This window comes from Conger conger, chromosome 3, assembly GCF_963514075.1.
Source record: "Conger conger chromosome 3, fConCon1.1, whole genome shotgun sequence".
NCBI lineage: Eukaryota > Metazoa > Chordata > Actinopteri > Anguilliformes > Congridae > Conger > Conger conger.
This window is the reverse complement of record NC_083762.1, coordinates 67,336,731-67,360,494: the sequence shown is the minus strand read 5'-3', so window position 1 is coordinate 67,360,494 and position 23,764 is coordinate 67,336,731. Positions and strand designations below refer to the sequence as shown.

General features: G+C 43.7%; 1 protein-coding gene across 1 annotated transcript; it reads right to left on the bottom strand.

Moving 5' to 3' along the window:
• Positions 1-756: 756 nt before the first annotated feature.
• Positions 757-7,439, bottom strand: yipf6 (Yip1 domain family, member 6). Its single transcript, XM_061234359.1, has 7 exons — positions 7,342-7,439; positions 5,702-5,830; positions 4,963-5,041; positions 4,373-4,415; positions 3,941-4,066; positions 3,397-3,557; positions 757-2,324 (listed from the first exon to the last, which is right to left on the bottom strand). Exons 1-7 carry the CDS (start codon positions 7,372-7,374, stop codon positions 2,197-2,199), a joined length of 699 nt encoding a protein of 232 aa, XP_061090343.1. The 5' UTR covers positions 7,375-7,439; the 3' UTR covers positions 757-2,196.
• Between the last annotated feature and the right edge of the window lie 16,325 nt (positions 7,440-23,764).

The window sequence follows — 23,764 nt, the reverse complement described above, 5'->3', positions numbered from 1 at the left end:
TTATAAATTCTGGTTAATTAGTTAAGCACTAAAACCAATTAACTCATTAACCGGAATTCATTCCGTGAAATACAATATTCTGATTAAACATATAGCTCTTGGACAAGTGTATCAACAAATCAACTAAGGCATAGATTAAGGTATTTGAAGTATTAACATGAATTAATTGATCCCATTTGCAATTTTCATATATTTTTCAGACCCAGAGAGTTTCTGACTAACAAATTACTGCATACACAACCAGAGTTAAACAATTACTTGAACCACGTTATCCCTTTAGATACCAATAAAACTACTGCAGATTCCTGACAAGTTTGAAAAGAAAGAAAATGTTTTCATGACGCTTCAAAATAAAGTTTTTGGTTTGACTTATGTTACGGTGAGGTTGCATATGTATTTTGTTCAGAATTCTCATATAACAGTAGGCGCGCTTCCAAATTTGACCGTTTAAGTAGTTCAATTAAGTATTCAACCCAGGTCAATTCAAAAGCACTGAGGATAGCTACTGTCTGAGTTTCTCAGCCCCGGGTCCACACACTGGCAGGCAGGCAGGCCAAAAGGAGCAACGATGCATTTCAGATGAGTGTCCCACTTCAAAGAGCGTACTCAAAGTCCGGGAGGGAACCGAACCGAACCGAAAGAGCCTCACAAGCCCACAAGCTGTAGAAAGTGAAATCAGTCGCGCCACACAATCCGTAACTCTGCCTGCGAGGGCAGTAGCTATTGCAAACGCAAACCACCTTTCACAGTGAGGAATCAGGTTCAGAAGGAGTTTATTCCACATGCATGTTTTAAAGGAAAAGCACTGCGTTTAATTCGAACGAGCTGCAATGCGCAGATGGCTTCCACTAATTAGAGTTCCGCCACCTGACAATATATCCATTTCTACTTCATTATCACGTAATGATCAAAGTACTGGAGCATTAAATAAAAACGAACGACAAAAAAAATCTTATTCACCTTCACAGTTTTCCTTTAAAACGTCTCCCACAAGCCCACAAGTTTTCATCAATACAACAGCAAAATAAGGTATGAAAAATATGCAAGAAAAAGCATGTTAAAAAATGTAGTGTTAACATACATTCAATACACACATTTATGTAGAAACCACTACTGCAGGTTTCCGAGTCTCCAGTGATTGCATTACTGATATCTTCAATCAAATGTTCAGCATGTAATATGAATTTGACCATTACACCAGAGTAAAAATATAACTTCAATGAAATATACATTATATTTATTAAATAATGTACCAATTAAATACATGTCTCATAAACTTTCTGAACACTTCAACCAGATGTGCAAAGCACACATCTCTGCATCCCATTCCTTACTTAGAGGTTGTCACACAGCTCTAGTCTAATGCACTTACTGCATTATTACACTGGTATAAAGACAAGCAAACATAAAGTGGCATTCTGTAGAAATTAAACAGAGGGAACCCAACACAACAAATCATTAACCTGGTCTGACATAAACCAGCAGAGGAAATGAGCAGATAACGCTGTGAGATGGATCTCATTTCAATGGAAACAAGAAGAGAGCTTAAGAGTGAGATAAACGGTTAACAGTGAATGGCGTCACCTGGATTTTCCAAAAGACGCCATAAACCTGAGCTCTGGGCTGAGCTCTGGGCTTTCAGTGACCTGTCTGTGACATCATTTGAGGAATGCAGTAACCCCCTATAGGAAACTCAGGGCTTGCCCTTTGCCCTGCTTTGCTTTTCTCCCCACAACAAAAGTAAAATAAAATGGAATTAGAATTTACTAGCACTGATGAACTCTCCTGATTATTTATTCTTGTGTACACCATCAAATGCATTAGATCTGGAGATTGGAGATCTCCGCATTCCGGATAGAACAGGAGCCCACGGTTGCTGTGTCTGAGGGCCAAACTGAACCCAGGACTGTGACCAGATCCCAGGCCAGCGCTATTCGTCCCCAGCCAGCGAATCAGAAGTCCAGGAAGGCAAAAAGACAATAATGATTGGCGGCCCCCACACCAGGTCGCACCCACTTGAGAAAGAATTCTTTGGAGCCATCCTCTAGAATACCTCCTGAATTATCCTGTTCCAGACTGAGGGGGGGGGGCGGGGGAGAGAGAGTGACAGGGGAGGGAGAGGAGGTGCTGTAAATATCCTTGGCGACAGCCCAAATTGAAAAAAGGATTAGTCTGTACAGCTTTGGGGAGAGGTCTTCAGGGTCCGTGAGAGGGGGCAAAGGTCAAGATCATCCATCCAATGACGAAGTAGAAGAGGAAGATGGGGTACACGACCAGAGCCTTACGGCTGGGGGGCTGGCTATCGGCCAGAAACGCTGTGGATGCTGCAGGAGGAAAGACACACATGCACACGCACACGCACACATTTTACCAAAGCAATGATGTCCTACCTCACACCTCTTTTTTTTGGATTGGGGTCATGCAGTTCCGGACTTTTTGTACAGATTCTTTCATTGAAATGTTTTAGCAAAGCATCAACCCAAAAGTGACTATAACACAATAGCTCCACCTACTGGAATACATCTGTCATTACCGAACAAGGTGTATTGAACTGGACACCAGGGGCCTCATGCATAGCAATGGCGTGGATTTGTTTTTCTTGGAATATTATACATATGAATATATTATTCACATATTGCCATCGCTTTTGAATGTCATGAGATAATATAATAAAGAGCTGAACAGCTACAATGAGTAGTTTGTACGGATTGTCTACAGTGTTTGAAAAGGTACAGGATAAATTCAAAGTCATAAATCAATCCATCACGCAAAAGTAAAAAAAAATCAATGGGCTACAATAAAAAGAAAAATATCTTCTAGGTTGAAAAGAATGACCTCCTTCATTCAAAGAACATCAGTTTGTAGTTTACATTGGCTTTAATGGAAAAACTTGCAGTTGTGTTTCACACCCATGTTGACAATGGGTCTGATTCAGTGAGAGTGGCCTTGCCTGCTATTGTGTACTCAGCAGCAGTTGAAAGCAAACAAGCTTATTCAAGGCTGCAGTGAGCTTTTATTTTCATTTTTGTAAGCAGGTTGGTGTGAAAAATATCTGTGTACTAAGAATAAAAAATTAAAAACAGACCAAGTGAATGTGGTCGTTCTCAAGACTGACCAGATTAACATAGTCGTGCTCAAGACAGACCAGGTGAACACGGTCGTGCTCAAGACAGACCAGGTGAACACGGTCGTGCTCAAGACAGACCAGGTGAACACGGTCGTGCTCAAGACAGATCAGGTGAACACGGTCGTGCTCAAGACAGACCAGGTGAACACGGTCGTGCTCAAGACAGACCATGTGAACATGGTCGTGCTCAAAGGAAACCACACACTGAGGCAGTGGCCTGAGGGGGCGAGTGAATACCTCCACGTGGGCTGGAGGTGGCGAAGGCTTACCGAACGTGGACCAGCCGAAGGAGGCCACCACAACAATGAGCCTGACAGCGAAGCTGACCGAACCAGTCCCCCCTCCCAGCAGCACCAGTCTGCACACCACCATGGCCACCGTCAGGGGCAGGATGCAGTAACCCAACACACACAGGCTCTGGAAAAATGAGCTGAAACACACACACACACACAGTCGGGGGGGGGGGGGGGGGGGCTTTTAATTACCATTAATCACTCCACTTCTTGCTCCCATCCCACACAACTTTTGTCATAAAACACTGATGAATAAAGCCTGGTGCACATTACGCAAGGGCTACACTGTGATAACTCTGCTCCACTAGAGAAACTGACTAAGCACTAGACTAACACAAACCTGCAGCCAGTCACAGAACTGGCCGTTTCAGCAGTTAGCATCTCACAGGCCCTATTACAACTTCTTTAGACTGGCCAGTTACTCAGCTCCATGTTCTCCTTGCAAGTGAAAGTTTTAGCGCATTCGGGCACTTTATATTTGTAACATTTACAGTTAGCATGTAACTACATAAGTACTTACATGGTCCCGCCCAGCAGTTTGGAGTTGAGCGTGATGACGACCGATCCGAACCAAACGATCACGAAGACCTCTGCGAACTGCGGGCCCCCGTCATCCTTACTGTCCGCCGACCCTCCCTGGAGCATGCTGGGGAAAGGAGTTTGAGATTACGTCTGAACTCACATTTGCACCGTCTCCATTCAGAAACTATCACGCGCGATGCGTCAACGGGCCGCCGACATGACCTTTCCGCCTCCCGGGAGAAAACTGTGAATGGAGGAACGGACTGAAAGCATGAAAGGACGCAGGCCAGCGGCACAAAAGCTCCCTTCGAAAGAGAGAATAAAGCAGGCCTGGGGCAACAGCCTTCAGATCTGCTGCAAGCGTCGACACTGCGACTCAGATGCCGTTAGACCTGTGTGAACATCGTGCTCGGTGCACGCGAGGACTTACAGAGCCAGTGTGACGCACAGGAGGAGAGGTCCCCACAGGTCCCCTAACGACAGGAAACACAAACACAACCAGACCGTTACTCCACTATACCTCCTGCCCTTCATCAGCTGTTCAGGATTACTCTCAACAGGCATTCCTTCAATATAAGCCATGAATAATAGACAGAAAATAATATCTTTATTGTCCTCACGTTTACCTTTGGCTCCACTACAGAGTTGGCAGGTATATGATGCGTTTCAAAGAAAAATGCAATGAAATATAAAATGCACACAGAATTCAGATAAAGGAGAAGATAACAGGGATATGCCATTGAGGTCATCACTTGTATGGGGCAGGCTGTAGTGCTTTTTACTCAGAAAAGCTCAGAATTATAATAAGAGGGAAATAAAGTCACATAGCATCATACATGGTGACAGTACACTGAGTATTATTGGGCTCTTGATTTGAATACATGCACAGAATACATAAACAGGAGACCTGACTGAAGTGGCATTACACCCGTTCCAAAACATCACAGTGATTTAAGATCCCTGTACAGAGGTTCCTTTCGGAAAAAACATGAGATTAAATGCAAATGGCCTTATACTCACAGTCTCTCAGCAATGCTGAGCTTTTCTTGGGGTACATCACATGAACAAACTTCTGTCCCACAGCCTTTAAGTCCCTCAACTACAGGAAAAACACGCAAGGCAAGTGTGTTTAGACATAATAAAGACAAACACAGGGCATTGGGTCTCTCATGGTGCATTACCATCCCTGTATGTATAACCATGATTCACTTTTTTTAAAGCTTGGGAAGCTATGGAAATAAATATAAAAAATATATATTTAAATTAAAATATTTAAATATATATTTTAAAATATACAAAGAGGTTTACAACTCTGTCTTCGCTGGATTCTTTTATTCATATATTCATATATATTCAATATATGATATATATTCAATATATTCATATATATTCATATATATTGAATACATTCATATATATTCAAGAGGTGAATATTTTAGCAATATAAATAAAAAAACTGCAATGAAATCAGAAGATAAATATTAAAAAAGATAGTATTAGACAGGAAAAACATTGTGCATAGGACAATTGGGTAACTAATGGTGAACATGGGAACCTTTGTCATGAAAATTCCAGATACTGAATAAGTGCAACTGTTTAAATGATCTAAATATCTGATATCATCATGAACTACAGCACCTGCCTGCACACGCAAGCGTAGTGAGAAGCTGATATACCGTAGGTGTGACCCATAATTGATGTAGAGCACTGTTTATAAAACTAAGGCAGAACAGTTTTAGAAGAGCAGGGTATGTCTTACGATGGTGTCTTTGACAGGCTCATCCAGTGTGGAGAACGCATCGTCCTGAGATGGGGAGCTCACTGGGACCGTGATCTCCCCCTCCACTGGAATGTCGGCCGAAATGGACACATCCGAGAGCCCTGAGAACTGCAAACCACAGGGGACCATCAGCATCACCAAGGAAAACCCCTCCCCATACCCCCATAACTGCACAGATGAACTAGCAGGTTAAGGCTGCCTACAATCAAAAATCACCAGCCAATGTTATTTGAATGTTTTCACTGTTAGTTCTTCTTCCCTGTCACGTTTTGACCTGAACTGGGCTATATGAACAATACATTAAAGCTGTGATTCAATCAACATATCCCTTTAACTTAGCACTATGGTGGTTGGATACAGGTCACAGTCTAAGACATCAGCAGATATCAGTGAAAATCAAAACAGCCAAAATGGAACACCTTATTTTGTTTTCACACAGCTTTGCTAATGGGTCCAATACCAAATGTGGGCTCTTTGCCATTGTGGTGTTTATTGTCTGCTGTGCACGTAGACAATAAACATTGCAACAATAAACACAAACACTGCATTAATAGAACGAAGTTCAAAACGTGCTGTATCACTTAAGATAGCTACCATAAACTCAAGTGATAGAGCACGTTTGGCCTAACCATTGCCAAGTGAGCAATGTCCGATTTAACGAGCAGTTTATTAGCCGACGTCAAAGCTTTAAACCCACCGATAACAACCACGCCGAATCAGCATATGATAACGTACAAGTACAATATGTACTCTAAAGGACCTTGATTTGGCGATTAGCCTGCAGGGCGGCATATTTAAATTAAGGTCTGTTCTAATAAAAAAATTATGTTTCGAACCGAAATTTGATTTATCGATTAATTTAAATGTGCCGCACTATAGTCGCCAAATCATGGTCCTGTAAAAGCAGGCACGGCACAGTAACTCCTTACGTCACATGTATGCTAACGTGACCAGTCGACAGAGATGACTGGGCTAACACTTTCGTGTACTGAGATAGGTAAATCTTCGCAATTTCATAATACATTACGAACATTTACGTACAACAAAGTGCATAGCTAATCATAATCAGGGACAATATCTGAAACAGACCTCGTATAGCAGTATGCACGTTGCAAAATGCTGCTAAAAAGATGATGACTGGGGGTGTCCAGTCAGAAAGTCAGACATAACTGAACTAACTACTATGAATTGCCTGACAAATATCACGAACTGTGTGTGTGCGTTTTAAACCAGGCAAACCATGAACACGTAAAGCAGGAAACTAAGCGACTCCAGGCCAACACAAGAACAGTTTTTCTCTTTTGACAATGCGAGCCAAGTACGTTGTTAAACGTGTTATTGTGTCGTTAAACATGAAAACGACGCGAGATATTCCTGCCGGTCAATTTTATGTGACAATCAAATTTATTCATAACGCACAATGCTAGCTGCTAGTTTTACAGTAGCTAGCTAACACGCCACTAGAAATAGTGAATATTCGCTAAACAATTCAAGTAGTTCACTTCCCAAATAAGGTACAATTACTGTATTTCTATTTTTAATTATTTAACTTGTTTGTTTTCAGAATATTTCTTCAGAATACCGTATTTATTTGTATTCAGAAGATCTTTCTTCCTTACCAGTGGCTTGTTAGATTCATCCACTTCCGCCATGTTTTCCCTTCAGATACGTGGAGGTAAATATTATACGTCATCTAAATGCGACTTTTTGATAACGCAAACAATTTCTCTTTAAGATTTCACCCCAGCCGATTCAAGTTATTTTAATCCATTATTTAATTGAAAAAAAGTAATTAGTTGCATTTGCTTTAAATATTATATTTTCTCAAAATTATTGTCTCAATAAGGAAAATATATTTAAAAAAGAGGGCTGATATAATAAAATAGCTTCTTATGAAAACGAACGGGCAAAAACTACGAGACAGCCGCAATGTGAGAATAGAGGGGACAACACTGACCTACACTAATGGTGAGTTTCAACAACTTGAACACAAGTTCTAGCGTTGCACACATTACTTTTTTTTAAATTGTATTTTCTTCTTTTTTACTTATTTTTAAATCTTGAAAATCCAGCATGAGTTGCAATGCATATAATACGCAGAAGAAAAGCATGAATTCACGAAGAAACAATAAGCTTTTGATACAATTGAACATCAATTTGTACCCATTTGGTTTGTGCCCATGTATATATTTCTGAAGTCATGAAATGCTAAACAATTTTCTGAAATCAGTAAAATCAGGAGTAGATATATAAATGCTTGGTCCTTTGATCATTGGACAATATGAAAGTATTAGTATTCAGCATCATCATAGCACCATTTCATTAATACTTAACATTTTGTTAATTGATGTTTCTGTAATACAGAATTGTGCAGCTGGGCTTCTGTAACTGAGGCAGAACATTGTAGTTGGGTCTCTGTAACTGGCAGAACATTGTAGTTGGGTCTCTGTAACTGAAGCAGAACATTGTAGTTGGGTCTCTGTAACTGGCAGAACATTGTAGCTGGGCATCTGTAACTGAGGGAGAACATTGTAGTTGGGCCTCTGTAACTGAGGGAGAACATTGTAGTTGGGCCTCTGTAACTGAGGCAGAACATTGTAGTTGGGTCTCTGTAACTAGCAGAACATTGTAGTTGGGCCTCTGTAACTGAGGGAGAACATTGTAGTTGGGCCTCTGTAACTGAGGGAGAACATTGTAGTTGGGCCTCTGTAACTGGCAGAACATTGTAGTTTGGTTTCTAACTGAGGCAGAACATTGTAGTTGGGTCTCTGTAACTGGCAGAACATTGTAGTTGGGCCTCTGTAACTGAGGGAGAACATTGTAATTGGGCCTCTGTAACTGAGGGAGAACATTGTAGTTGGGCTTCTGTAACTGGCAGAACATTGTAGTTGGGTCTCTAACTGAGGCAGAACATTACATTACATTACATTATTGGCATTTGGCAGACGCTCTTATCCAGAGGGACGTACAACAAAGTGCATACCCATAACCAGGGATAAGTTCGCTGAAAGACCCTAGAGGGAAGTACAATTTCAACTGCTACCTGTACAACAAAGATAAGGACGAGGGCCTTTTTTTTTTTTGAGAACAAATAAACAAACAATCAGAGCAAAAGTGACCAAAGTGAACTATCCAAACACTGCTTACCTAGCCAACTAAAAATACCGATACACAAAGCATATCACAGAGACAACAATTAAGGTTCACAGGGAGGTAGGGAGGGACGGGGAGAGGTGCTGCTTGAAGAGGTGTGTCTTCAGCTTGCGCTTGAAGGTGGGGAGAGATTCTACAGTTCTGACCTCAACGGGGAGTTCGTTCCACCACCGTGGAGCCAGAACAGACAGTAGTCGTGAGCGTGAGGTGGAGGTTCGGAGAGGGGGAGGTGCCAAGCAGACTGTGGAGGCTGAACGAAGAGGTCTGGCATTGTAGTTAGGTCTCTGTAACTGAGGCAGAACATTGCAGTTGGACCTCTGTAACTGGCAGAACATTGTAGTTGGGCCTATGTAACTGGCAGAACATTGTAATTGGGCCTCTGTAACTGAGGGAGAACATTGTAGTTGGGCCTCTGTAACTGGCAGAACATTGTAGTTAGGTCTCTGTAACTGAGGCAGAACATTGTAATTGGGCCTCTGTAACTGAGGGAGAACATTGTAGTTGGGCCTCTAACTGAGGGAGATCATTGTAATTGGGCCTCTGTAACTTGCAGAACATTGTAGTTGGGTCTCTAACTGAGGCAGAACATTGTAGTTAGGTCTCTGTAACTGAGGGAGATCATTGTAGTTGGGCCTCTGTAACTTGCAGAACATTGTAGTTGGGTCTCTAACTGAGGCAGAACATTGTAGTTAGGTCTCTGTAACTGAGGCAGAACATTGTAGTTAGGTCTCTGTAACTGACGGAGAACATTGTAATTGGGCCTCTGTAACTGGCAGAACATTGTAGTTGGGCCTCTGTATCTGAGGGAGAGCATTGTAGTTGGGCCTCTGTAACTGGCAGTACATTGTAGTTGGGCCTCTGTAACTGGCAGAACATTGTGGTTTGGTCTCTAACTGAGGCAGAACATTGTAGTTAGGTCTCTGTAACTGAGGCAGAACATTGTACTTGGGTAACATGTAACTGAGGCAGAACACAGGAGTTAGACCTCTGTAACTGGCAGAACATTGTAGTTAGGTCTCTGTAACTGAGGCAGAACACTGGAGTTGGGCCTCTGTAACTGGGGCAGAACATTGGAGTTGGGCCTTTGTAACTGGCAGAACATTGGAGTTGGGCCTTTGTAACTGGCAGAACATTGTAGTTAGGTCTCTGTAACTGAGGCAGAACACTGGAGTTGAGCCTTTGTAACTGGCAGAACATTGTAATTGGGCCTCTGTAACTGAGGGAGAACATTGTAGTTGGGCCTCTGTAACTGGGGCAGAACATTGGAGTTGGGGCTCTGTAACGTATTCTTATCACACGGCCTTGTTGAATATTCAATTCTGATCATTCAATGATGGCATTCTATGGTCTGTCATTTCTGCTATGAATCATGGACCATTGCTATGGACTTTTTAGCGGAAGCAATAAAAAAACTTTTTAAATCAATAAAATTATTTATTTTGTAAGTAGCCGTGGTATAAGCGGGATCATGTAGCTAGCCTGTCATTATTGTGAAATAAATTGATTCAAGAGCCCACCGCTTCGCGTCAGGGTCCTGCATCACAATATTATTTTGCTATGACCGGCTCACTGTACATTATCCCTTACATAACACATGGCTGTGTACTTTCACTTTCTCTTTGCCCTCTGTTACTCAGTTTCCAAGACTGCCTCCCTGTATTTCTACTTCATTTAAAAGTATTGTTCTTGGTTACTCCTGTGTATTGTGCCATTTCCTGACTCACTCCACTCTCTGTACACTTAATCTTGTATGTGTGTGCAATATTTACATCTATTAACCTACTGTGTTATCACACCAGTACCAGTACCAATCGGCATTATTATATATAAATGTATAATATAAAATGGGGGGCTGCCTGGCAATATTAAAAAAAAGTTAAGTTGTGTTTTTTGTCATTCTTTATTCCATTCAAATTTCATATTGGCCGCTGAATTGCTCCCGACTTATTCTTTCGTTTTTGCTCATTATATTCTGAACTTAATGCTATATTATATTCATATCGGTATTTACATTTTTACATTTTGGAATGTTACTACTCTGCTCTATTTTCCCTCTTGGAAAACTGAGCCCGTGTTCCTTATTCGTCCATGAGAGGGCAATGTTGAACCGCAAGAATAATATGATGCGAATGAGAAACCCAATACCGAGAAAGATGTACTTTTGACTCTTCATCACTGTAAAGCTCAGTTGATTGTTTCATGACTGAGGTATATTTATAAACGGGCTGTCAAATGTTCTATTAGGCTATTTTTTAAGCGTGTACACTTCAAAGTGACAGCTGATTGCTGTTCAGCTGTATCTGTTGCAAGCACCAGACAATGAAACAAGTGAAAACAGCAGGCATCCCTCCCTCCTCTGCGTTGGCCTGGCATCGGTGTCAAGGACGGTCAACGCGGAGGTTTTATTGTGTACTTGTGCGTAGGCGTTAAGGCTAGCATTCCCAAGCCTAAGAGCTGTACTGTATCTCTCAAATGTCATGTGGCTTTGCCCCGATTGGTTGGAAGACAGACACACCCAGTTCTTCATTTTCAGAAGAGTGAAGGCTCCCGTGACTGTGTACGAAAGCATACGCCTGTCATAATGAAAAATGTTTTGGAAATATGGACAATATCATGATATGAATTGAATGACAATAGCAATGATACTTGGTAGTGAGGAACAGTTCTTGCAATTCAGTCTGATGGAAACTAGCAGAGTTTTGCATGCAAATGAACCGTTAATGACTAATATGTACAGTTTGGTTTTGTCTGTGAATATTATTTTTTTCCTAGAAAGGGAATCAGTCTAGATAAACTGAGAGATAAACTCATTATTCTGGCACTGTTTATTGGCATATATAACATGGAGGTGACTGTTAATGTTACCAGATAGATACATTAACACCCGCTTATCTTAGGAAAGACATATGTCCAAGAGATATGTACTGGTCTCAGTTTGCATTTCATAAGAAGTGAAAGAACTACCTTTAACATTACCATAAACTGTTGTGTCTATGAAAAGGAAGATTATGCAAAATAAATACCCACTGTCATATTATTTTTGTATTCTGTTATTTGGCTACATATTGCATACTCTAAACCCATTAATGTCTATGGCATCTGAATTATCACAAGACATACTCTGTCAATATGTATTTCATAGTGCTGTGCACCAGTGGTTAGTGTGGTGTATTTGCAGCCAGGAGGCTGAAGGCTAAATGTTGAAGTCAAGAGCTGCATTTCCCTTAAGCATTAAGGCACTTAACCTAAATATCTTATGTTTAACTAACCTGCTTGTAATTGATAATACTGTATGTAGCCAAAGCTCTGTTAGTCTCATTACCAAAAAAAAAACAGAAATACTGGTAATCATGGCAATTTCAGCAATGTCCCTTTTAACGTTTGTGAATTCAATTTGAATTTTAAGTACTGCTTATTTGGTATAACAGCACAAAGTGTTGACACAGGTGGCAGTAACACAGTCTATAGCAGACAAAATAATAGCAAAACTTTATGAAATACATATATTTACTCTCTCTATATTATCTCTGTCTTGGTCTCCCATTCTCTTTCACTCTCCATCTCAGCCTCTTTTTGATTTGGATAATGGACAGTTGAGAATCCGTATGGCTCTCTCTCCCTTGCTCAGTGCTGGTTTGATATCACAGCAGTGCGGTGATGTGAGGGGGTGACGTAGGTCATCGCTCATAGTTACCGGCCTTGGACAGCCTGTCCGGTGCACGCTGTGGTGCCCTCGTTACTTCCACCAGTAAGAAGGTACAGAGCTAGACATTTCCATTACTCGCAACTTCGTCTCGGGAATATTAGAAAAAGAGCAGCTTTCCAGTTTCTTTCCTCCTCTTCAAGGTTCAACTCGGGAGGCGCTCTGAAGGGAACATTTAGCATAACCAACATTTAAATCATTTAAAATGCTGACTTCATTTCCCGGCTGCAGTTCTGTTTATTGGCTACTCTTCTGAAGTATTTCATTGACCCAATAAGTTACTTCAGCGGTTCTCAAACTTGGTCCCAGGCACCCCGCGGTAATGTGTTTAAGTTCTTCCATGACATTTTCCTTAAATGTATTATCCTCATTCTGCCGTGGATAACTGCTATTGGCTTCACTTTCATTTTAAACTCTTAGTTTTTCATTCAGGGTTTAGTTTCAGTGACCAAGTGTCTCAATATTAGTACCTGAATGATGTAGGCTACCAAATGATTCATAAATGAATGTTGACCTAACACACTGCTTATAATCTATCAGTAGAAAGTAGATAACCTGTTACACATATTTACCTTTTATATTATCTCAAAAGCAATTTTGAAAGAAATAAATAAAGAAAATAAATATCTAAAGGAGAGCTATGGTTTTCTGAAGAGGTGAGTCTTCAGTCATTGTTGTAAGATACAATAGGCAGGGTTTATGCTGTCCTCACTGGGGTCACTGGAAGGTAGCAGTACAGAGATGTCTAGTCAGTGTGTACTGTCTGACGAGCTTTTGAAGACACAATAGAGTTGTCCTTTTAGCTGGCCAATAGCTCCAAGCTAGCACCCCAATTATGAACTTAATGTGAGCTGATATAGGTATAGAGAGATGAGAAGGGGGTGGCATGGCTGATGTAGGTATCCCATAGAGAGAGATAAGAAGGGGGTGACATAGCTGATGTAGGTATCCCATAGAGAGAGATAAGAAGGGGGTGGCATGGCTGATGTAGGTATCCCATAGAGAGAGATAAAAAGGGAGTGGCATGGCTGAACAGAAGAGTCTGTAGATCAAGCAGCAGAACCAACCCGGCACAGAAAATGGCTGAAAGGAGCTGTTCTGAGAGCGGCTGTGTGGAGGGTGGGAGTATGTGTGCAAAGTTTCCTCATCGCCAATAACCCATTCAGAGCACACTATTCTCTGTCCGGAGAGAACTGGGCCAATGAGCGTGACGGCAAATTGAATTGAAACGTTCCTCTAATTCAGCATATTCACTTTTAAAAGAGACATGTCTGGATGCCGCTATATTATGCTATAGTAGGCTATATTTACTGGTCAATTTTTGTACTTTTATTTGAAATAATAAATTGAAAAATGTGGACTGGACTGTTGTGATAAATTCTGAATTCAATTTTGAAATAGTCTACAGAAGCTCATTGTAAAAGCAGTTACTTCTATGTGCCATGTCTATTTACAAAAAAAAGAAAAAGCCAAAATAAAAACGATACAAAAACATAATTTACATTCCTCTCACATAGCCTCCTGACTGCAGATTGCCTTCCTTTCTATATTCTATTCTCCAATGCATTACTGAAAGTTATGGGCATTACGGATATTCTCCATGCACTACTTAATGCATGCATACACTTTGAAATATTATTAGCTGTGCATTATTGAGTGTATGCACACACTAGAAAAACTGTTTTCTGTAATAATGTTAAATCTATTTCTGGTTATTGGGATATATGCCTAGAAGGCATTTCTGTAGCTAGCAGAATAGTGGTCCGGTTGTTCCTTCGCATAATGTATTTCATCAGTTCTGATATTTGTTTTCAGCACTTCAGCACAAAAGTGTGTTGATTGCAATGCAGCTAACACCATTGAAAGTCTGACAAAAAAGATCCAGTGAAAGCCGAGAAGACAAGGATTTCTACATACCGTAGACGTGTAACAAGTGGCTGGATTGATTCAAGAGTTAATTTAGGCTAAAACCAAGACATTTCCATATTCAAGTGAAGGTGCTGGAATTTCACATTACTGCATTCAAAGGATGTGACCAATTGAAGACTGTGTTTTAATTAGTCGGCCCCATTCATGTGCAAGGAATAAAATGGAGGCCAATCCTAAAGCGTGAGAGTGTGATTTGCCCGGCCAATACAAATTGTCCTCTCGTCACATTTAGGGCAGGGGTGATGGGAAACAGTGCCAAAATTAACACAGCTACCCTCTGCTCTGAATCACTGACTTGTTCTAACCAAATAAAATGTTACTTTTGCTCTCCTTTTAACAATATTTTCAGTTTGAGTTACTGAATAATTTTGTATGAGGCCACTTTCGTCTTACTGGTTTGCGTTTTGTTGGCTCTTAATAGAAGAACAAATGTTTCAAAGAAAGCCATTGTGATTTTTTGACTGTAAATCCACAGTGAGGGGTCAGACATAGCGCAAAATGTGCTGTCTTTTCAGTTTTTCTCTGAAAGTGTGGGCTGGTTTGTCTTTGGCACCAGTTTGCAGTGATAATTTGAAATGGGAATCTGAGGGGGATTTGGTGCGTGCCTGTGTGTGCATGTTTGTATGTGTGAAAGAGAAACAGAAGGGGGGAGGCACATAGCTTTTTCTATTGGCTGAAATTATATCTTTTCATACAGTATACAGTTGTCAGATGGCATATACAATGCCTACTATTTTCCCACTTCCTAATTTCCTCTATTATTTCGTATTTTGTCACCGAATAGTTTCAGATCATTAGAGAAAATGCAATATTGTAAACACAAAACACATTTTTCTAATTGCTATTTTACTTTTTTTAATTAAAAAAGTTGTCAAATACCCAGAAAGTCCAGGAAACTCTGAATCTCAGAATAACATTGAAAGACCTGCAGGCCCACTGTACTGTTCAATAGTAAAAAAGAGACTGGGTAAGGAAGTATATAACTTCCTTATATAGAGAGTAGCACCCAAAATACAATAACCTCATACCAAAGGTCAAAAATGTGATCTTAGCGTGATGCTGTGTGGATGCTTTGTTGCCTGAAGTGGGAACCTGGACAACTTGTCATTTTTGAAGGAATCATGAATTCATGAGACAGTAATCCAAAACACAAAAGCAAGTCCACATCTAATTGACTGAAAAGAATCAAAATGAATGTAATCTTTGCAATACTCCTGTCCTGACTTGTTTGTGTGTGTGTCTGTGAGAGAGAGAGAGAGAGAGAGAGAGAGAGAGAGAGAGAGAGAGAGAGAGAGAGAGAGAGAGAGAGAGAGAGAGAGAGAGAGGAGAGAGAGAGAGAGAGAGAGAGAGAGAGAGAGAGAGAGAGAGAGAGAGAGAGAGAGAGAGAGAGAGAGAGAGAGAGAGAGAGAGAGAGAGAGAGAGAGAGAGAGAGAGAGAGAGAGAGAGAGAGAGAGAGAGAGAGAGGTGCAAATATATGCAATATCACCTAAAGGCAATGATGTACTTTTGGCTAAACAGACCTGTCAACCACCCCCCCCCCCCCCCCCCCCCCCCCACAGGAAGCCGAATCTGCTAATGAAATCAGCATGCTTTTCAATTTCATTGCCTGTAATTTACAAGGGCAGTGACACTTTTTCTGTGATCAGAATGTGTACTACCACATTCTCAAATTGCAACAGGTGTCACCGTTCTCAGCTGATTTGTCTGGTGAGTGACAGTGAATAATCCATGGCAAAAACAGCTTATATAGCATCAGGAAAATTATGATTTTACACATCCTCTAAAACAGATATTAGAAAGCTGAACCCGGTGAAAACACCTGGTGGAACGTTCAGTGCGTTTGTAAACTCAGCCTTTGCAAATGGACTGCGTTTATATAGTGCTTTTGTCCAAAGTGCTTTACAATTCATGCCTCTCATTCACCAATTCACTCACACACACTCACACGCCAATGGCAATAGGCTGCCATACAAGGTAACTTAGCTGTCCTTCTCAGGGACATTTCAACACTCCCAGGGTTTGGGATTGAACCAGCAACCTTCTGACTGCCAGGCGACCACTGTCACCTCCCGAGCTATGAGTAAGATCATTGATTCGGCATGTGCTTGTTACATCTATTGGATCTCATGTGGAAACTGCAGCCAGATAGGGTTGAAAGCTACATACTGAATGTGCAGTCTCAAGCATAGTTTCCGGTTATGTGTAGTTTGTGGTTTGTGCATCAACGCAATGGCTGCACTACACATGCGTGAGAAGATGGTGTTAGCAGGCTTCATCCTTCCGTTTCTGCTTTCCTTTTTGTTGCTGTTCTCTGGTGATTCATCTGGTCTCTAAATCAGAGAGCCACCTTGCTGGTGAAGGCTGCAGTTTGAGGAACTCTCCTGCCGTTGGCAGCCCCTTTGGCGTTTGAATGTTTGACATGCAGAACTTTGCCAGATAGTTTTCTTTTCTCTTCCTTTTATGCTACAAATCACCCGCTAGCTTCTGCCACGGGAAAATGCTCTATCTAAAATCAACTGTGACAGGAGTATATTTTACTCTGACAGACAACCGTTTCATCTCTTTCAAACTCATATATCCAGTGTTCGAGCTGAATTAGTACCAGACATTTTTACTGCTTGTAAAGTCTCACAAGGACCAGAGAGGGGAAGATGATATTTTATGCAAACAAACAATATATGTATAAAAATCGATGATATTAATTTTGTAAATTCAATAAGTTTTGTGTTTCACATTTTTTTACAGAGACTAAAATGGGAGCTTGTGAACCCCAAAAAACCAGCAGGTGCGTTTAAAAAATCCCCAGAGGAAAAAAAGACACTCAATGAATAGAAAAAAACATTTTTGGAGGGACCTAACTACAGGGGCAGCCCCTCTACTCCCAGCCAGACCAGTGTCCTTTGTTGAAATTAGCCTAAATGGTATTACAGAGCTAAAGATGTTCTATTTCTTTATTAGCTTCACTTTAAGCTAAAGTTTTATCCAATCTCGAGACTGAAAACGATCTACGCAACGCCATCTTGATGGCCAATCAGGGCAAAGATGCGCTTTAGCGACCGAATTTACATACGGTGGCTATATAAGCGACATCGCAGGCCGTCATTCTTTCTTCTCAAATTTTCAGCGCATGGTTAGCAACCTAGCTGGAGACTTACGTTTCTACCACGCCGAAGTTCTTCGTCTGCGAGCAGAAAAGCGCCGCTGTGAGGAAGGAGCTTTTTTTCCCGACTCAAAGGCCCTCGCTAGACGACGTCGAGCTCGAAGATTCGCCATGAAGCGGTGCCAAGGGTGCGACGCAGCCGTGGAGGGTACGGACCCTCACACTGCTTGCGTTATGTGTCTCGGCGAGACCCATGCTCTCGCGGCCTTAACTAAGGTGACCTGCACCGCCTGCGCTGCACTCGGGGCGCAGGAGCTACTGCGCCGGGCAAGCATGCACCGCGAAGACGCCAGTTGGGCTGACTTCCCGGAGCCTTTTGCCATGCACTCTCAGGAGGACAGACCGAACCTGCGCGATGGCAGGGTTCCGTCTGACACGGCCCATCTGGAAGAGGCGCTCCTGACCCTCGCTAACAGCTCTGGGGACGAGGACGACGACCTCCTTCTCCACTCTAGTGACCAGGAGATGCTTCCAGACGACAGTTTGGAGCCTTCCTGCTCTGTCGCTATCCCAACGGCGACGGGTGAGTTGGAGCACCACCCCTCCCTGTTGAAAGACTTTCCGGTCGTGATGAAAGCGGCGGCGACCAGAGCGGAGCTCCCCTGGCCCCTTCCTCCTGCAGCGCCTGTAAACCAGCTGGTGGCTCCAGTGTACAGGCGCGACACACCGAGGCACGGTGTGCAACCGACCCCCGTCTGCCCGTCTGTGCAGCACTACGTGCAGCTAACCTGGGATAAGCCTTTCTCTACGAAAGCCCCGGTAGTGTCTTTTTCGCCTTTCACGGTGGTGTCAGGCCGACAAAAGCTTCAGACGGAGGGGGTTCCGCGACTCGAAGATTCCTTGGCTACTCATCTCCTCGCCCCCACAGCAAGGTGGAGCGCAAGGAAGCCTAACCTTCCCACTCGGTCTGGGCAGATATCAGCTGCCTTGTCTGAACGTTCGTTTATCTGCGGTTCCCAAGGCGCCGATGCAACGAACAATCTTGCTATCCTAGCGATAGCACAGAAGAACTTGATCGAGTCCCTTACATCCTCCCTCGCAGATGATGTTTCTGCCGAGCTGAGGAAGAACGCGGGCGCAATCCTGCACCTCACCCAGGGGTTGGCACAGGATTTTGGACGGATTATGGGCTGGAGTGTAGCCTCTCTCCGGCACTTATGGCTAGCGAACTCGGCACTCCCTGAAGCGGACAAGGTCCCCCTCCTCGATGCCCCAGTCTCTCTCGACGGTCTCTTCGGTCCAGCGGTGACCGAAGCGATAGCGAGGTTTAAGCGACTGGATGAGGAGAGACCCACTCTGCAGAAGCACCTGCCTCTTGCTTCAGATGCAAGACGCCAGGATCGCCGTTCGATTTAAAAGACGCTTACTTCCATGTGAACATTGTACAGCGCCATTGGCAGTACCTTCGTTTCGCTTTTCTGGGAAGAGCGTACGAATTTACCAAACTCCCATTCGGTCTGTCCCTGGCACCCCGCACCTTCGAAATGGTGGCGCGGGCTGCTATCGCCCCGTTGCGACAACAGGGCATACGTGTTTTAACGTATCTGGACGACTGGCTTGTGTTAGCCCCTTCCAGGGAGTTGGCTGCGAAACACACAGAGATGCTGATAACCCACATCGAAGGATTGGGTTTCACCATCAACCGCGACAAGAGTGTTTTCACCCCGAGCCAGTGTGTTCAGTACCTAGGGCTCCGGCTGAACTCATTGTCAATGACGGCGCGTCTCTCTCAGGAGAGAATTGCTTCCCTGAGAGGCCACGCTTGCCGATTTCTCCCAGGTCGCTGCATCAGTGGAATCACGATTATGCGCCTGTTGGGTTTAATGGCGGCAGCAATCGCTGTGGTTCTGTTGGGATTGCTACGCATGAGACCGGTGCAACTCTGGCTCAAGCGAATGCATTTCGATCCAATGAGAGACCGCGCAAAGCTGTTTCGCATTCCGCAGTCGGTTGTGAGAGCACTCTCGCACTGGCGAAATGGGCGAATGCTGAGTGTCGGTGTGCCAATGGGCGCTATCTCCACTCATGTCCCTGTATACACAGATGCCTCCACCAAGGGGTGGGGGGCGGTCTGCAATGGAATGATGGCGAGCGGGTTGTGGAACCCTCCTCTGCCTCATATCAATGTGCTGGAGATCACAGCAGTATGGCTTGGATTACAACGTTTCGAACCCCTTCTTCGGGGCAGACACGTTCTAATCAGAAGCGACAACAAAGCGACAGTCGCTTACGTAAACCGACAGGGCGGCACCAAATGTCCACATCTATACCGGCTGGCGGTGAGGATCTGGACTTGGGCATACCCGCCAGTTCGCTCCTTACTGGCGCTCTACGTCCCGGGGCAGCTGAACTGCGGCGCAGACCTCTTGTCTCGGGGCGGTCCCTCCCCCCTAGAGTGGTGTCTTCACCCACTCGTGGTAGCGGAGGTGTGGTCACGCTTTGGGAAAGCGAGAGTGGATTTATTCGCCTCCCGACAGAATGCGCATTGCCCATTATGGTTTGCGATGACAGCAACCGGCTCGCCCCCACTGGGAGTGGACGCGCTAGCCCATTGCTGGCCCAAGGGCCTCCTTTATGCCTTCCCTCCCTTTGGTCTGGTACCGCAGGTACTAGCCAAAGCGAGAGAGGAGAAGAAACCCCTGATTTTGATCGCGCCAGATTGGCCGCACAAACAGTGGATGGCCGATGTAGCCCTGCTGCTGACCGACGTCCCGTGGCGACTTCCCCAGCGCCGGGACCTCCTGTCTCAGGGGGCGGGGACCATTTTTCATCCCCACCCAAGCAGGCTGCGCCTCACGGCTTGGCCCCTGTTAGGAGCAGGCTCGTGAACATGGGATTGAGCGAGGCAGCTGTAAATACTATACAGCATGCTCGCGCTATCTCAACTACAATGGCTTATAAAGGCAGATGGGAGGCCTTCGAGACTTGGTGTCTCGAACGCACTCAGGACCCCCTGGTGTGCCCTGTATCCGTAGTGCTCAACTTTGTGCAGAGCCTACTTGATAAGGGGTTATCTTTGTCCACGTTAAGGGGGTATGTCTTCGCAATTTCTGCGTGCCATACTGGCTATAGTGGCTCTACGGTGGCTGCCCACCCCCTGGTAAAGCGTTTTATCCAGGGCGTCCGGCGTCTGAAACCCGTGGCCCCACCCCGTGTTCCGCAGTGGGACTTAACGGTGGTACTAAAAGCCTTGTGCAGCCCTCCTTTCGAACCGCTGGAGAGCGTTGAGTGGAGAGCTTTGTCCCTTAAGGTAGCGCTGCTTACTGCGCTAGTTTCTGCTAAGCGAGTAAACGATTTATGCGCCTTGTCTGTGCACCCGGACTGTCTCTCCTTTTCAGGATCTGACAGAGTCGTGCTGAGACCGAACCCTGCGTTTACCCTGAAGGTTATCACCACGTCCTTCCGCTCACGGGTATTGGACCTGGTGGCTTTCAAGCCCCCTCCTCATGACGATGAGGAGGATGCTATGCTGCATAAACTTTGCCCAGTGCGTGCTCTGTCGATATACGTACGACGTCCGCAGCCTATTCGACAAGCAGATCAGCTGTTTGTCTGTTATGGTGCTGCTGCTAAGGGAAAACCTGTTACGGCACAGAGATTTTCCCATTGGCTTACTGACGCAATCAACTGGGCGTATGAGTGTATGGGCTTGCCCCCTCTGTCGGAGGTTCGCGCCCACTCTACTCGAAGCATGGCAGCTTCTCGGGCACTTTTTAAAGGGGTCAGTGTGCAGGACATTTGTACAGCGGCGTCATGGAGTTCGCCATGCGCCTTTGTGCGTTTCTATCTGCTGGATGCATCGACACCGTCGGTGGCGCATGCAGTCCTGAGCTCAGCGTCCAATCGGACGTAGCTGCTGCTCAAACACATTATGTGCAACGCCTCTACGCGGTGGCTAGAGGCGTGCATGTTTATATTGGCCATCTCCCGGCTTGGGTATTCGGTAGCTGGTTTACATGAACCGAGCGCTGGGGATGGTTGTGGCTCCTCGGTTTATACAGTCCCCCTTTTTTTCATGCATAAAAAAGGGCTGGCTATTGAGGGGAGCCCCTCTTGATTGGCTATCACTGCCATCGCCTGTTGTTCTGCATCAGGGGGCTGATGTTGACGACAGGGCGTGGGCTATAGGGTTCCCATAGAGCTTAAAGTGAAGCTAATAAAGAAATAGAACTTCCGGGTACAGTGGTACCCATTGTTCTATGAGTTATTAGCGAGCTTTAAGCTTCACAGGCCCTGTCTCTTTCCTTCGCTGAAAATTTGTCTCGAAGAAAGAATGACGGCCTGCGATGTCGCTTATATAGCCACCGTATGTAAATTCGGTCGCTAAAGCGCATCTTTGCCCTGATTGGCCATCAAGATGGCGTTGCGTAGATCGTTTTCAGTCTCGAGATTGGATAAAATCCAATTCCCATAGAGCTTAAAGTGAAGCTAATAACTCATAGAACAATGGGTACCACTGTACCCGGAAGATATCTATCACAGCAAATAACTATTAATGGTTGGGCAGATTATAGCCTGGGGTATTAAACTTGCTGGTAAAATAGAAAGTCCAAGCAAATAACTGTGCATATATTGATATGCAAGGCCAATACATCTAGATCCAGGTTGTGTTGGGGTTTGGGATTGAAGCAGGGGAGGGTTTGGCCTGCAGCGATCTGTGAATACATGTCCGTGTTTCTTTACAAATATTTTATGAATAAACACGGACATGTATTCCCAGATCGCTGCAGGCCAAACCCTCCCCTGGTTCAGGCCCACACCCCAACACAACAGTGACTAGTTATATATTAATAACTAATCACTCCTGTAAAAAAACGCAAGAAAAGTATCCATCATGGATAATGATCTGGACCTCTGATGGAGATTTGTATGGCACTAACTAATTATGGTTTTTGGTTATATAGAGGCCTAACTGTAATATGGAAAAGCAGCAGTGTGCTATTCTAATAGATAAGAAGAATGAGGTGTACTTTACACAACCACGAGAGTTGTTCTGGACTGACAGTACCCCACATAGTGCAAAAGAGAAAACGCATGAATTGACTGCATGCTTCTCTTGGGGTGATATACAGTGATGTAGACATGGATCCCCTGGGCTTTAAAATAGAAACAGTTTAGTCATTAGACCAAAAATTCCTGCATGCATGCATTCTTAGCATTTACAGGAGACTGACAGAGCTTGATAGACAGACAGAGAAACGGACTGACACTCATTACCTTTGACAGCAAGTCCATCTGGTCTGTCTGTTAGGAACCAGGGCTGAATTCACAAGCAGCGGCCAGTTTTTTTTTTCTTCTCTGTGGTGCTATTTTGATATTTCGCATATAATATATGCAAAATATATTCATGCTTATCAGCTGGGAATTTTCCATTTTGAAAAGCATGTGAGCTGTACTTGTTTTTCAAGCTCTAAGCTGTGAAGTACGAAACACTGACTCTTGTGGCAACTCTGTGGTGAAATTGATTAGGTTTTAATTATGTGCTCTCCCCTGGGCTGTTAAAGGCAACATCAACTTCCTGTTACATACAGTCACTTTTCCTTGAAAAAAACAGTGTGAGGGGCTATGGAGTAGATACACTCACCAAGCACTTTATTAGGAACATTTTACTTTAATACTCCTACTTATGCATGGAATTATCTGATCAGCTAATTGTTTGGCAGCAGTGTAATGCATATCATCATGTAGATACGGGTCAGAAGCTTCAAGTGATGTTCACATTAACCATCAGTATGGTGAGAAAATGTGATCTAAGTGACTTTGACCATGGAATGTGTACTGTATGTTTGTAGGTTGAGATATTAAAGACTGAAAGGCAAGTTGTAAGGAGCGGAGGTGGTTGTATTACGATCATGTATAAGGGCTGCAGGGCTAGACTGGGATCGCGACCCAGGGGTTGTGGGGGGTTGCTTGCAAAAACTGCCTCTTAAGAAAAATACACTCACTAAGCACTTTATCACACCTAATTATTCATGCGATTGTCTAATCAGCCAATTTTGTGGCAGAAGTGCAATGCTTATAATCATCCAAATACGCATCAGGAGCTTCAGTTAATATTCACATCAACCATCAGAATGGGGAACAAATGTGATCTAAG